The sequence below is a fragment of the Podarcis vaucheri genome (assembly GCF_965113315.1).
Source record: "Podarcis vaucheri genome assembly, chromosome: 10".
Taxonomy (NCBI): domain Eukaryota; kingdom Metazoa; phylum Chordata; class Lepidosauria; order Squamata; family Lacertidae; genus Podarcis; species Podarcis vaucheri.
Genome location: NC_138748.1, coordinates 55,815,067 through 55,827,979, shown reverse-complemented (window position 1 = coordinate 55,827,979; position 12,913 = coordinate 55,815,067). Strand labels below are relative to the sequence as shown.

Sequence of the window (12,913 nt, the reverse complement as noted above, 5' to 3'; positions counted from 1 at the left end):
GGTGCAGAGACACGCCACCAGCAAACTCAGCATGATGTATTTGTTGTTGGACAGTATGGAAATGCTATATGTCTATTTATGGGCTTTATGTGCTCCCTTTCTGTCAAACACATGCCTTTCAAGGAGGTTGAACAAAATAGCATAAACACATTTTCATAAAAACAAAACAACCATTGCAAAATAAAAGCAAAAAGCAGGATAAAAGCATTTATTTATTCTTAAAAGCAGCAATTAAGAAATCCAGCAGAAACTCCAAGCCCAAACCACAGAGCAAACCAGGGAAACAAGGACATCAAATCTGGAAGCATAGTGTAATAAATAACAATGAAAGCAGCAGCCATGAACTTCCAGAAGCTCTGCCTGAACAGGACAGACTTTGCCTGGCATCTAGAACAAGAATGGGGGACCTGTGGCCATCAAGATGTTTTTGGAATCTGACTCCCATCGTCCCTGACCTCTGCCCATGCTACCTGGGGCTCATGAAAGTCCAATGTCATCTGGAGGGCCTTAGGTCCTCATTCCCAGCCTAAAGGATCATAATGAAAGTGTCAGGCAGATCTCTTTGGGGAGGGAGTTCCATAGTTGGAATACAACCCCAGAAAATGCCCTCTCACTGGTAGCTAGACACCTGACCTTTGCAGACAACTACAACTGAACTCAACTTCAACGAGTTCAGTTGTGCAGCAGATTCATATTGCAACAAATTGACTTTAGGTTTCTATGGTTCTTTCTCAGCTTTCAAAGAGCTTCCCATTGATTGTGATATTACAGTGATAATAACGTCTCTGAAATATTTACAACCCTTTAAGGTAGATCAATATTATTGTACACGTATTGCAGATAGCGTGGTTGGTACGAAATAATAAGATTATTGTGTGAGTTCACAGTGAGAGTGAGAATTGATCTTAAGATTTGTTGTTAGAACAACAACTTTCAGCCATTACCTTACACTAGCTTTTGCAGCCTAGAAAGTTCAGATAAACATGTGCTGATAATGCAGCATGGCTCTTTGGACTCAGACCTTCTCAGACACATTTTATCCTCATCATCTATCATCCCTCTTCATATCCTCAAAGCTATTCTTTAAGCTTCTTTCTGATTTTGGCAAAGACCTTCCGTTATCCAATAGAAAGCCCTTCCTTCTTGGAGGATTAAGTGGCTCAGGGGATTGTATGTGTTATGAATGTCTGACCTTTAGGCTACTGATTGCACTCTGTTGCAGGCTGATAGACATCATTTCTTAACCTTCATCAGGCTTGGCTCATATACTCTGAATGGCCCAGAACTCAACGAAAATTCATTTGTTGTTGGAGGAAATGATGCTCAGCCTATATATTTTGTACTTCCATGTTTGTACTGTGCACACATCAAATTTAGTAAATCAAGGACAGAATTCCTTATCCAGAGGATCTCAGATTTTGGAAGCTTTTTTCCTTTTCCTTTAAAAATCCTTGCCTCGGTGTTTAAAAGTGGCAGGAGCAGGAAATGTCTGTTTGAGACCTTGGAAAACCACAACCAGCTAGCTACAGGAATAGAGGCAGATGGGCCAATAAATTAACTCAGTATGGCCAGGTATACACACATTTGGTTAAAGCATCCACATGAAACTGCTGAGCAGAGTCATCTGGAGTTTTGGAGTATGCTGTCAGCAATATGCTGATGACACACAGCTCTACTTCTTCTTCGCATTTGCAGGTGAGGCAGTGGATGTGCTAGAGATCAATGTCTTCTCTCAGCAATGGACTGGAGGAGAGCCAGTAAGCTGAAGCTCGACCCAGATAAGAATGAGGCACTGTTAGTGAGTGGTTTCTTTGATTGCATAGGTGGGGTCAACCTCTTCTAGATGGGGTTGACCTGCCCCTGAAGGGGAAGGTACATGGCTTGTGGGTAGTTCTCAATCCATTATTGTTGCTTGAGGCCCAAGTGGCCTCTGCAACACAGAGTGCATTCCATCAGCTTCAGTACCCCTATCTGGATAGGACAGCTTCTGTTGCCCACACTCAGATAACCTTTATGTTGGGCTGTATCTGAAGACAGTTCAGATACTGCAACTGGACAAATTGTTGACCAAGACAAGGTAGTCTGAACATAGAACACCAATTCTGGCATGACTGCTCTGGCTTCTCAATAGTTTCTGTTCGACAGTAGGTCAGACTTCTGTGAAAGGTGGTGGACTCCCTTCTTTAGAGGTTTTTAAGCAGAGGTTAGATGGCCACCTGTCATGGATGCTTTAGATGAGATTTCTGCATTGCAGGAGGTTGGACTAGATGACCCTCGGGGCACCTTATAACTCTACAAGTCTATGATTCTGTGACTCAAGGTGCTGGTTTTAACCTATAAAGCCTTATGGGGCTCATGATTTCAATACCTCAAGGACTGCCTCTCCACACATGAACCAATGCAGACCCTGCATTCATCTCTCAAGATATATATATATACAAGATGTATATATATATACAGCCTGTAGGCTTCTGCAGACAAATATTACTCTAAATACGTCCAGCAATTCAAGACGCAATACCGGATAAGTAACACAGACTAACAGATAGACAACTGCAGACTCCTGGAAACTGGCATACATTAATCACTGATATAGTCGGGGCACTGGGCCATTACCATAACAACCAGATTGACTGACCCTGCACCTGCGATTAGCTCATCCATGGGGTGATTTGTGCTTAAGAAGGAAATCAACCCCTTCTTACATCCAGTTACTCCAAGAGGGGTGGGGAACCGTAGGCCTTGGGGCCAAATGCAGCCCTTCAAGCCTGTCTATCTGGTCCTCAGGACTCTTCCCAGGCCACACCCACTCTGTGGGCCACATGCCTCACGAACCCTGCTCTGTGCTGCCCTTGAGCATTTTTGCGTGGCTGGAATTTGTTCTTGAACTCTGATCATGCTTCTTGCTTATCTAGATGGAGTGGGGATGTAAAGGAAGGATGTGAGCATGTCTGAATTCTGTGTGGCTGCAATGTAGGCTGCATCTGCTGTTCTACTCACTTTTGCCTCTATCCCCCCCCCCCCGCTTTGCAGCCCCCAGAATGTTGCCGATGAAAGAATTTGGCCCTCAAGCTGAAAAAGATCCCCCAACCCTGGTTAAAAGTAATCTTCCCTCTCTTTTTTTACATCACCATTTGCATTACGTTCCATTTCCATTACAAATCTGACTTTGAGAATATTTCAGGGAAATTCTAGGTTTAGGTCACCTTTACACATTTTAGAGTACAGCATCAGGCAATCCAAGAAAGAGAATGAAGACTTGATAACTGTTACATAGTTTTCTTGGTGTCTTGTGGGGCTTTTGGTACTCCTTTCTCCCAGGGTAATGATGAAATGGTATTCTTGCCTCTCATATCAAACTCTCCAGTAATTATTATATATATAAAAAACAAAAAAACAAACCAATTTTCAGGATTCAAAGACACTGTCCCGAAATTTAGACACCTTGATCTTGACTCCATCATCAACATCCTGCTGAGAGGATAATTTAATACAATTCTGCTTAACTTTGATTTACCTTTCACCAGCTGAGGGGAGAGACGAATTCCAAACACAATAGTGTCAAGATTCATATATTTCCTCAAATGCTGCATCTTGCATTCACATATGAGGTGGTGGTTGTAGGGAGAGACTGTTGATACAAAACCAGGTTCCAATTAGTGCTTTGTTTATGCCAAATTTAGCCAGGGGGTTATGTGGCGCTGTGGGTTAAACCACAGAGCCTAGGACTTGCCGATCAGAAGGTCGGCGGTTCTAATCGCCGTGACGGGGTGAGCTCCCATTGCTCAGTCCCAGCTCCTGCCAACCTAGCAGTTCAAAAGCACGTCAAAGTTCAAGTAGATAAATAGGTACCGCTCCAGCAGGAAGGTAAACAGCGTTTCCATGTGCTGCTCTGGTTCACCAGAAGCGGCATAGTCATGCTGGCCACATGAGCCGGAAGCTGTACGCCAGCTCCCTCGGCCAATAAAGCGAGATGAGTGCTGCAACCCCAGAGTCAGTCACCTTTACCTTTGTGTTACTTATGGTTAATTTGGCTTAACTTGACAGACTGAATCATATTTCTCCTTCATCCCTGCAGCAGGGGCTATTTTGATTGGGGTGCCAGAAATTGAACTGGGGACATTCAGCAGGCAAACTAGATATTCAGCTCCTGAGTTTTGCCCTCCCCCCCCAACACCTCCAAAACTACAAAGGGAAAAGAGATTAGCGATAGTAAAGCAGATGCAAGGTGGCCATTGTCTGACAGTGTCTCCAAACTGAAACCAAAATGTTCCACAATTACATCTTGGTTAGGAAAGCAGTCAGGGTGTCATGAGCGAGCCAGCAGTAAATCACACAAAGTAGATGAAGTTAACTCTTCATTAGAAAAACAAGGTCTGCACAGGAGGCCTGATGAAGACAGCAACTCTTTTTCGGTTGGTCTTGCCCCTATGAGGCCATTTGTGAAGACTGAAGGTCTTCCCACAGCTGTCTATGTCCTCTCCTCTCCTGGGTCCTTCCCAAGCAATCTGAGATTGCGCCTGCATGTAGATTGTGTCGATTGGGCACAGAGGGCGAGGGCAAGGAAGTGGACGGTGGTTTCCAAGAGAGGAGGAGGGGGTTGGCTGAGGGCATATTGTTCCCCCCCAGAAAATCTCCCTAAAATCAGCCCTGGAAGTAGCTCTGGGGAATCCCAACTAGGGAACAGAAACAAGGTATGAGCCAAGCTGAAGAATACAGAGGAAAGTGGAAGAAAGCAGTCAACTGTGAGAAAAATCCTTCCTAGCTGTAAATCTAATCGGAGACCCATTCAAGCGAAAGGCAGCTGCTGCCCTCCAAAGAGAAAGCTTCCTTGGACTCTTTGCACCTGTCCTGTGGAGCTGAATAGTTACAGCAATGCAATACCTCCATTTATTGTGTCCAGACATTAGAAGAAATAGGGAGAAGATCGCTCTGTGCCGTTGAAAGAGGCTTTGATAGGAATTGCTCTTCTCTCTTTGTACAGTTCTCCCTATTCATTTTGCATAATTTGGTCCATATCAGAGCAAAAACACTATTACTGCAGGGCTGAGGCTAGTTGGTGAGGTCAGGCTGATCTTATGTGAGGACAATAAATAAGTGTGTCTGGAAGAAAGATAGGCAAAGGGTTGGGGTTAATCAGGCTTGTGGCCTTTCCAGCAGACTGCCTGGATAATGAAATAAATCTGCTTGATCCTAACAAAGATAGGCTTGAATACAAATCCCCTGGAGAACAGATAGAGCATTATTTTTCAAACTAGCACCTCAAGTCAAAATTTCATGCTTTCACAAAGAGGGGAACTAGTTAGCTTCAAGGTTATTGGTACTTTAAAAATAGCTTTTTTAGGCTCGGGAGAAACAAAGCAAAAAAAAAAAAAAGAGGCAGCTCCTTGCTCTTACAGTTTTCAGACAAGCAACTGCTTCTGGATCCATGTTCGCATAGTCTCCAACTGCCCTGAAAACGGTGGGACCATCATGAAAACCCTTAAGCCATCACAGCTTCTCCTTATGTCACGCAGAATCCTGAATTCTGCAAGCAGGGAAAGGGAGCAAGGAAGGGTGGGGCTGGGGGGGAGGGGGAGGAGGCAGCCTGGCCCTTCATGGTAGCACAGTGGGACCTGCAGAAAGGGGAGGAGGAGGAGGAAGAGGAGGAGAAGGAGAAGGAGGAGGAGCACCAGTTGCTGCTGCTGCTGCACTCCTCAGCTCTGCCAGCCAGTACCACTCACACATCAGAGTATGGTGATGGTGGTGGCAGGAGGGGCCTAAGAGAGCCCAGCTTATGCAGGTGCAAAAGGGAGCTTATAGCTGCTGACCATGGAGACTACGTTGCTGGTGCCAAAGTGCCACCTTGTAAACATCTGGCATGGGTGCCTCCTCTGATGCCTTGCAGTTTTACCATATATCACCTAAGGCTCCTGCATATAACCAAGACAGTTGCTGGTACGGTATTGCTGGTATTGTTACATACTCCTCTTGGCAACAGCTGTTGGGGCATCTCAGCCAGACCCAGTCTTTCCCCATATTCTATTAGCAGTCCAAGTACAGTGGTACCTCGGGTTAAGAACTTAATTCGTTCCGGAGGTCTGTTCTTAATCTGAAACTGTTCTTAACCTGAGGTACCACTTTAGCTAATGGGGCCTCCCACTGCCACGGCATGATTTCTGTTCTCATCCTGAAGCAAAGTTCTTCACCCGAGGTACTATTTCTGGGTTAGCGGAGTCTGTAACTTGAAGCGTCTGTAACTTGAAGTGTCTGTAACCCGAGGTACTACTGTATATAGAGGGTTTGGCGGGGAGGGACAGATACTGATGTAGAATAGAATGTCCCTATTTTAATCAGAGGAAAGTTGGAGAGGATGTGCTCATTTATTGCATGACTCTCACAGTTGTGTTCAGGATGAAATATAGAGCTGAGCCTGATCATAAACAATCCTCCCCTATCAAAGTCAATTTCACAAGGTAGGGACGGGCGAAGCTGTCAAGTTCAGTTTCTCCTGCGTTTTTCATTTTTCTGACCTTAAATTCAGTTTGCCCCAATTGGTGGTTGGTTTGTTTTTAAATCTGCATTTTTGTGTGCATTTCTCTCAATATGTACATTTTTGTATGCAGTTTTGTCCAATTTTTGCAAGTGGCTTTCCCCTAATACTATGCAATTTTGGTATGCTACTTTTCACTAATTTGTGCATTTCTGTGCACACTTTTTGGCTGAAGGGCTGCATCACAAATTGGAGAGGACGGCACATTTTGAAGGCTAGCTGTGTTTCCGTTATAGCCTCAGGAGGTGCAAATTAGTTAAAATGCAAACCAAAATTTCCCCCCCCTATCCCTGCTGCAAGTTCATGTGTTGCTGCTTGCTGTCCTGCTGCAAGCGGTAGTAGAGGAGAGTCACTCCTCACTCTAACTCAGTGTTTCCCAAACTTGGGTCTCCAGCTGCTTTTGGACTACAATTCCCATCATCCCTTACCACTGCTCTTGCTAGCTAGGGGTGATGGGAGTTGTAGTCCATAAACATCTGGAGATCCAAGTTTGGGAAACACTGCTCTAACTCATGTCAGGTTGCTTTGCGGTGGGGAGTCCATCTACTTTTCCAAGTTAATGGAAATAGGTTGGCTTATTTTCCAAGTGTTAGGGCCCCTCCAGCTTGGTGTGCTTTTACTAGTGTCTTCTGCAATATGTTCTTGACACAATAATAGTGCGTTAATGGTGGGTTTATTCTGCTTGAGTTTTGTTCTGCGATGTTTCCCCAATGCTACCACAGGACTGCTGTGCAGAGGTGCTATAGTGATGCAAAAGTGGGGCCAAAATTATTGGATTTCAGCTGAAGATTACAGGATATGCAGTGGCTGTAAATGAAGCAGTGTGACAGCCACCCCACCCCCATGTGCAAACAGTGTAGAAAGCAGGGGTCCCATATGACACCCCCTCCCAGATAGCATCATCAGCACAAATCCCAATGAATGTATAGTACAAAGGACAGCTGAAGGATCCTCTAGTCCAGGCACAGGCAAACTCGGCCCTCCAGCTGTTTTGGGACTACAATTCCCATCATCCCTGACCACTGGTCCCGTTAGCTAGGGATGATGGGAGTTGTAGTCCCAAAACAGCTGGAGGGCCGGGTTTGCCTATGCCTGCTCTAGTCCTTGGGAAAACTACATCTCCAAAGGACAAGCAGTATTTTTCTTTGGCCACAAGATGAAAGGAGAGAGAAATTTCCCTCTTCTCTTCCTGTGGCCAGAGTGCCAGTCCCATTTCTGCCACAGCTTGGTCAGTGTTCTTTGAAGGGAACAGGGTTGTGTTGTGTTTGTGAAGGACAGGATAAGCCAGGAATTATTGAGCACTGCATACTTCCAAATCCAGGCCAAGCAAGCTTCACTTCTTTAGTTAGAAGAACATCTGCACAACTATGGGACACGTTATTGATCTCATGCTGCGTTCAAAGTCGGGATCCAGATAACAAATGAACTGACTCCTAGGAGGAAAACAAGAGGAAAAATTCCTTGGCTTATTGTGTGCAATGCAGAAACTATATTTTGCAACAAGGTTAAAACCATGAAATCCAAAGTTAAGCCCAAATTAGCACCCTCAATTAATTGGTGATAAAAAGCAGATGAGGAGTAAATTGAGGGAGGTTTTCATGGTTGTGCTTAGAATATAATTTCTGTTGAAGGGCAAAGGATTGGCAGAGGCCAAAAATAAAATAATAGTTGACAAGTACAAAGTGTGTCCTGGGCAAATTTTAAACAATATGACTGCAGAGGCACAAGCAATCAGGGCCGGCCCACAACATTTTGCTGCCTGAAGCAAAAGGTAGAATGCCCTCCCTCTCCAATTCTGGCACAATTCTTAGCACTCTTAACATGACTGCCTCTTCCATTGCAGCTGAGGGCAGCAAACTACCTTAGGGGGACACAGGGGAGGCCAATATCTTGGCATTGCTGCTGCCCCCCTGCACCTGCCACCTGAGTCAGCTGCCTCACTCTGCCTAATGGTAGGGCCAGGCCTACAAGTGACTTAAAAGCCAAAAATTAATATCATGCGTCATATTCAGGGATGCTCATGAGATGAAATGCAGGGGAAACCCTGGGGGCAAAAGAGTAGGCTATTCCTTGTGATGGGAAAGGTATTGTATGGAATTATTCCAAATCCTTATTTGATGTCCTCTTCCTGCATCATTCATTCATTAAAGGAGTCTCTTCCAGTGAAATATCTCAAGAGTTATTTAACAGTAAAAAATACCAACAATGATAATTTCAAACCCATTACAGATGCAGACTGGAACACACACACACACACACACACCTCTTAAAAGGCCAGTTGAAAAAGGATTTTTTTAAAGGTTCATATCTGTTAGGGTTCCAAGGGGTTGCTCGAGAGCAAGCAGGCAAATACCTCCCTGCTCGGCTGTGAAGCCTTGCTTTTGATGCCAAAATAAACTTTATCTGTCCAGAGATTTGGAGAGCCAGTGTGGTGTAGTGGTTAAGAGCGGTAGTCTCGTAATCTGGGGAACCGGGTTCGCGTTTCCGCTCCTCCACATGCAGCTGCTGGGTGACCTTGGGCCAGTCACACTTCTCTGAAGTCTCTCAGCCCCACTCACCTCACAGAGTGTTTATTGTGGGGGAGGAAGGGAAAGGAGAATGTAAGCTGCTTTGAGACTCCTGAAGGGGAGTGAATGGTGGGATATCAAATCCAAACTCTTCTTCTTCTTCTTCAGAGCGCCACTCTCCTGTGGCTGGCTCATTCACTGGCAGAATCTGTGAGTGGGCAGACTTTAAACCTTCCCCAGCAAAGTAGTTTCTTGACGCCCAGTCTGCGCCTCCCCTCTCGGCGCGAAACCTTACTGCGCAAGGAGGGTGTTTTGTTAACGGCGGACCTCTCTCCTCCCCGCTTTGCCCAGGCAAGGTGTCTTGGCACCGCCTCGCCGCCTCCGAGCCTTGCATCTCCTCTCCAATAGAGGCGTGGCTTCCTTCCTCCGCTTATGAAGTGCTGCTTCCCACGATCTTTGGGGGCTCTCTGTAATCCATCCGGATTTTCCCCTCTCCCCCCCTGAGCCGATGGCAGTTCCCTGACAGTATCTATGCATTTTGCATAGGTAAAACGCTTAGAATGTGAAGTGTGGGATCCTTCTTTCCCCTGTGCACTCTGACCCTCCTACACAGCACGGCGGGATGCTATTTTTACAGGAAGGCAGCCTACAATCAATGCCCGCTTTCCTCCTTCCGTTCTCCGCTGGATTCTCCATTGTGGCAGCAAACAGCAGGTGGCAGCAGGGAGATTTGCGTGCGATGTTGTGGCCTCTTGTCTGCAATGATCCTGGATTAGTTTGTAACGGAGCTGAGGCTTGGAGGGAAATTAGATGTTGGTGCAGAATAAAGTGGTTCTGACAGACAGGAAAGATTATAGGCCATTTCAGTCCTACTGAGCACAAATGTAAAGAGGTACACACACACACACACACACACACACACACACACACACACACCAATGGTAGAAACGCTAGGCTAAATGCTTTCTAGACCTCATCCAGGAAATGGCATTTCAGCTGCCTTCTGATTTGGAAACCGAGGGCTTTTTCCTCTCTCCTGAAGGCACCACATCCCTGCCTTGTTCAATAACATCTCTGCATAACAGTGCTGAGACAGTGGGGGCAAGTTCTTCCAATCCGTGGTGTGAGAAAGATCACAGCTGCCTGCCCCATCGACTGGGCAAACCTTCACCTACTGTATAGGATGGCTGGCCTTCCATGCATGAAATTTAACTCATTAAGTTGGAGGGATATACACCCTCCACTCCCAGTGCATACACAGTGTTCAAAACAACGACGAGTCATCCATCAAAGGGAAAGCAGCACAGGAAACCATTAAAAGCAAAGGCAGGCACATAAAAATGATATCATTGCACCAAAATTCCGCTAGTCTGGCATGTCAAATGCCTGCTTGGGGGGAAAAACCTGCCTTATTTAGGTAGTGGAAAAGGGTCCAGCAGACCTTCTGAGTTTGGGAGTCTCAAATCCAGGCATGGCAAGCAAGAAGGTCATGACCCATCCAGTTAGGACATCCCTGCAAACCATAGTTTGTAGCAGGAAAGCTGTGTTTTAAGGACTTGCTATTTTATCCGGATTGTTTTGGTTGGAATTGATGGTACTATACTCTGCACTGAGATCAGCCTGATGAATGCTGTTAGAAATAGATGGATGGATGGATGGATGGATGGAGACAATCCTTTAGATATCCTAGGTCCGAAACCTCCATAGCTATAAAGGTGATAATCAGCATCTTGAGTTGTGCTCCAGAAACAAACCAGAGGCTGATGGAACAAAGGTGTTATGTACCCCGAAGGACAACCTACCCTGTCAAACCCCTGGTGCCATATTCTGAACCAGCAGAAAGTTTACAGAGAATCTTTAAAGGCAGCCCCCATGTACATTGCAGTAATCTGGTCTGGATGTAACCAAGGAATGCTTCACCATGGGCAAGTCTGACCTTCCTCAAAATGAGTGCAGCTGACTGCACAAGTTGCACTTCATGTTATTACCTTTGCACATGTAGGCCTTTCACAAATGTTGCACCTGAAATATGGAGATCCTGTGATCCCACACACAGGAACACTCAATGGGTGTGCCCATAACTCTACTTCTCCTGCCGCGTGTGGGCTGTAGACTGGGGTAGCCAACACGATGCCCTCCATATGTTGCTGGACTACAACTCCCATCATCCCTAGCGGGCATGGCTATAGTCAGGGACTATGGGTGCAGCATTTGGAGGGCACCACTTTGGCTACACATGCTCTGTATCCCCGCCTTGTATTCTGCCTCATCTTCTGTGCTGCATCCCAATTATGTGACTTGCTTCTGCATCAGATCAAAGGTTCAACCTCTATGTTCTGTCACTGGCTTCAACCTAAGTTGGTTAAAGTAGGCCCTCAGCCCAATGGGCACTTCCAAAATTTTCACTTTTATTGATATTGGAGTGTCTGTGTTGCTTTGTTTTTCAACTTTCTAATATGCACTAAAGTTGAGTTTTGATATTGACCACCATCTATTAACCAGATAGAGCATGGTGTAGGCAAATTGGTGTGTCCCCCCCCCCCAATATGCTGTGGGTCATAATTGTCTCCAGTCGGCATGGGCAAAACATCTGAAGAGTACCATGTTTCCTACTCTATCTCAAGAGTCTATAGCTTAGTAACATGGCACCCCGTGCAAGGTCAACATTTTATGCCCCCTCCAGCCCAAAGTCAGGTAAGTGAGGACCAGGCTTTGGGAAGGAGGCGTGAGGCTCTGTTAGGGTCCAAAACCCTTCTTCCCAAAGCTGGACAAGCACTAACCAGACTTTGGGAAGGAGGCAGGAAGGCATTTGCTTGGCCCCTGCACCCTGTGCCAGCAAACCATTCGCTCTACCCTAAATCCGCCTCTGACTGTAACAAGCTATGGAATTTGTTACATGACCCAAGAGCACTGTAGTAGAATTAGTCTAGTTCAGGATGTGTAACACAAGGGAAGATGTGTCCATTTCTGTCCCTTGTTCTTGCTAAGGTTGTTTGTATCGTCTTTGTTTTGGTAATCTTTGCCTATCCTTTGGCCAGCGCTTCCAACTGATGACCCAGCCGACACAAGACACAGACGTTCAGCACAATGGACTGCGACCAAATACTTCACTAACTGGAAGTGTCTCTGAAGCTCCAGTGTAGGTGGAGAAGAAAACCTTACTGTGGCCTGCAGCTGCTCACTCTCTGCCCTTTCACCTACTTTGAAGCTGCTCGTACTCTTTTTAGCACTTTTATATATTTTTACCCCATTTTTTCCCCATCATGGAACCCAAGGCGCCATTCACATCTCTGCCATTGGTTTCAATCAGCAAAGAAAGAAAGAAAGAAAGAAAGAAAGAAAGAAAGAAAGAAAGAAAGAAAGAAAGAAAAGGCCGTATTGGAAAAGCCATTTTCTGCATCATTTGAGTGATTTCATATCCCACATCCTCAAGGACAATGTGCAGGCATCACTTTGCCCCTTGGAGATTCCCTTCCTTATGTGACCTCCTGAGAGGACTCGCCTTCTTCTTCTCCAAAGATTTAATGTTGGCTCTCAAGGGACCCTGTTTGTGATGTTCTTAAAAGCTTTCTTCCTTAAATGCTCCCCCAATTATTCTCCACTGGTCAACAATATGATCTTCCTTTCTGCGCTTCATGTTCTGACTCAGTCTCTCCATGCTTCAGGATTTGTTTGATGTTTCACCTCATGGCCCCAACCACTGCTTCCCATCTCTATCCATTTTCCTTGGGTGCTCCTTATGTGTGGAATGCTCAACCCAACATGTGATACAGACTCCCTCTGTGTGTATTTTTAAAATTAAACAACTTGCCGTCTTTCTCTTCCAGGGCTTTTCCCACTTAAGTTTTTCCTTCTAACTTTTCTATTCCTTCCC

The 12,913-nt window shown here is 45.5% G+C and overlaps 1 protein-coding gene across 1 annotated transcript in view; it reads left to right on the top strand.

The window, feature by feature from the left end:
• Window positions 1–12,913, top strand: part of LOC309542587 (sodium- and chloride-dependent GABA transporter 1-like) — a 36,665-nt gene extending 23,752 nt beyond the window's left edge. Inside the window, exon 14 of the mRNA XM_082241441.1 lies at window positions 12,078–12,913. Coding sequence (XP_082097567.1) covers window positions 12,078–12,182 — 105 coding nt within the window. The 3' untranslated portion in view covers window positions 12,183–12,913. The remainder of the gene's footprint in view (window positions 1–12,077) is intronic.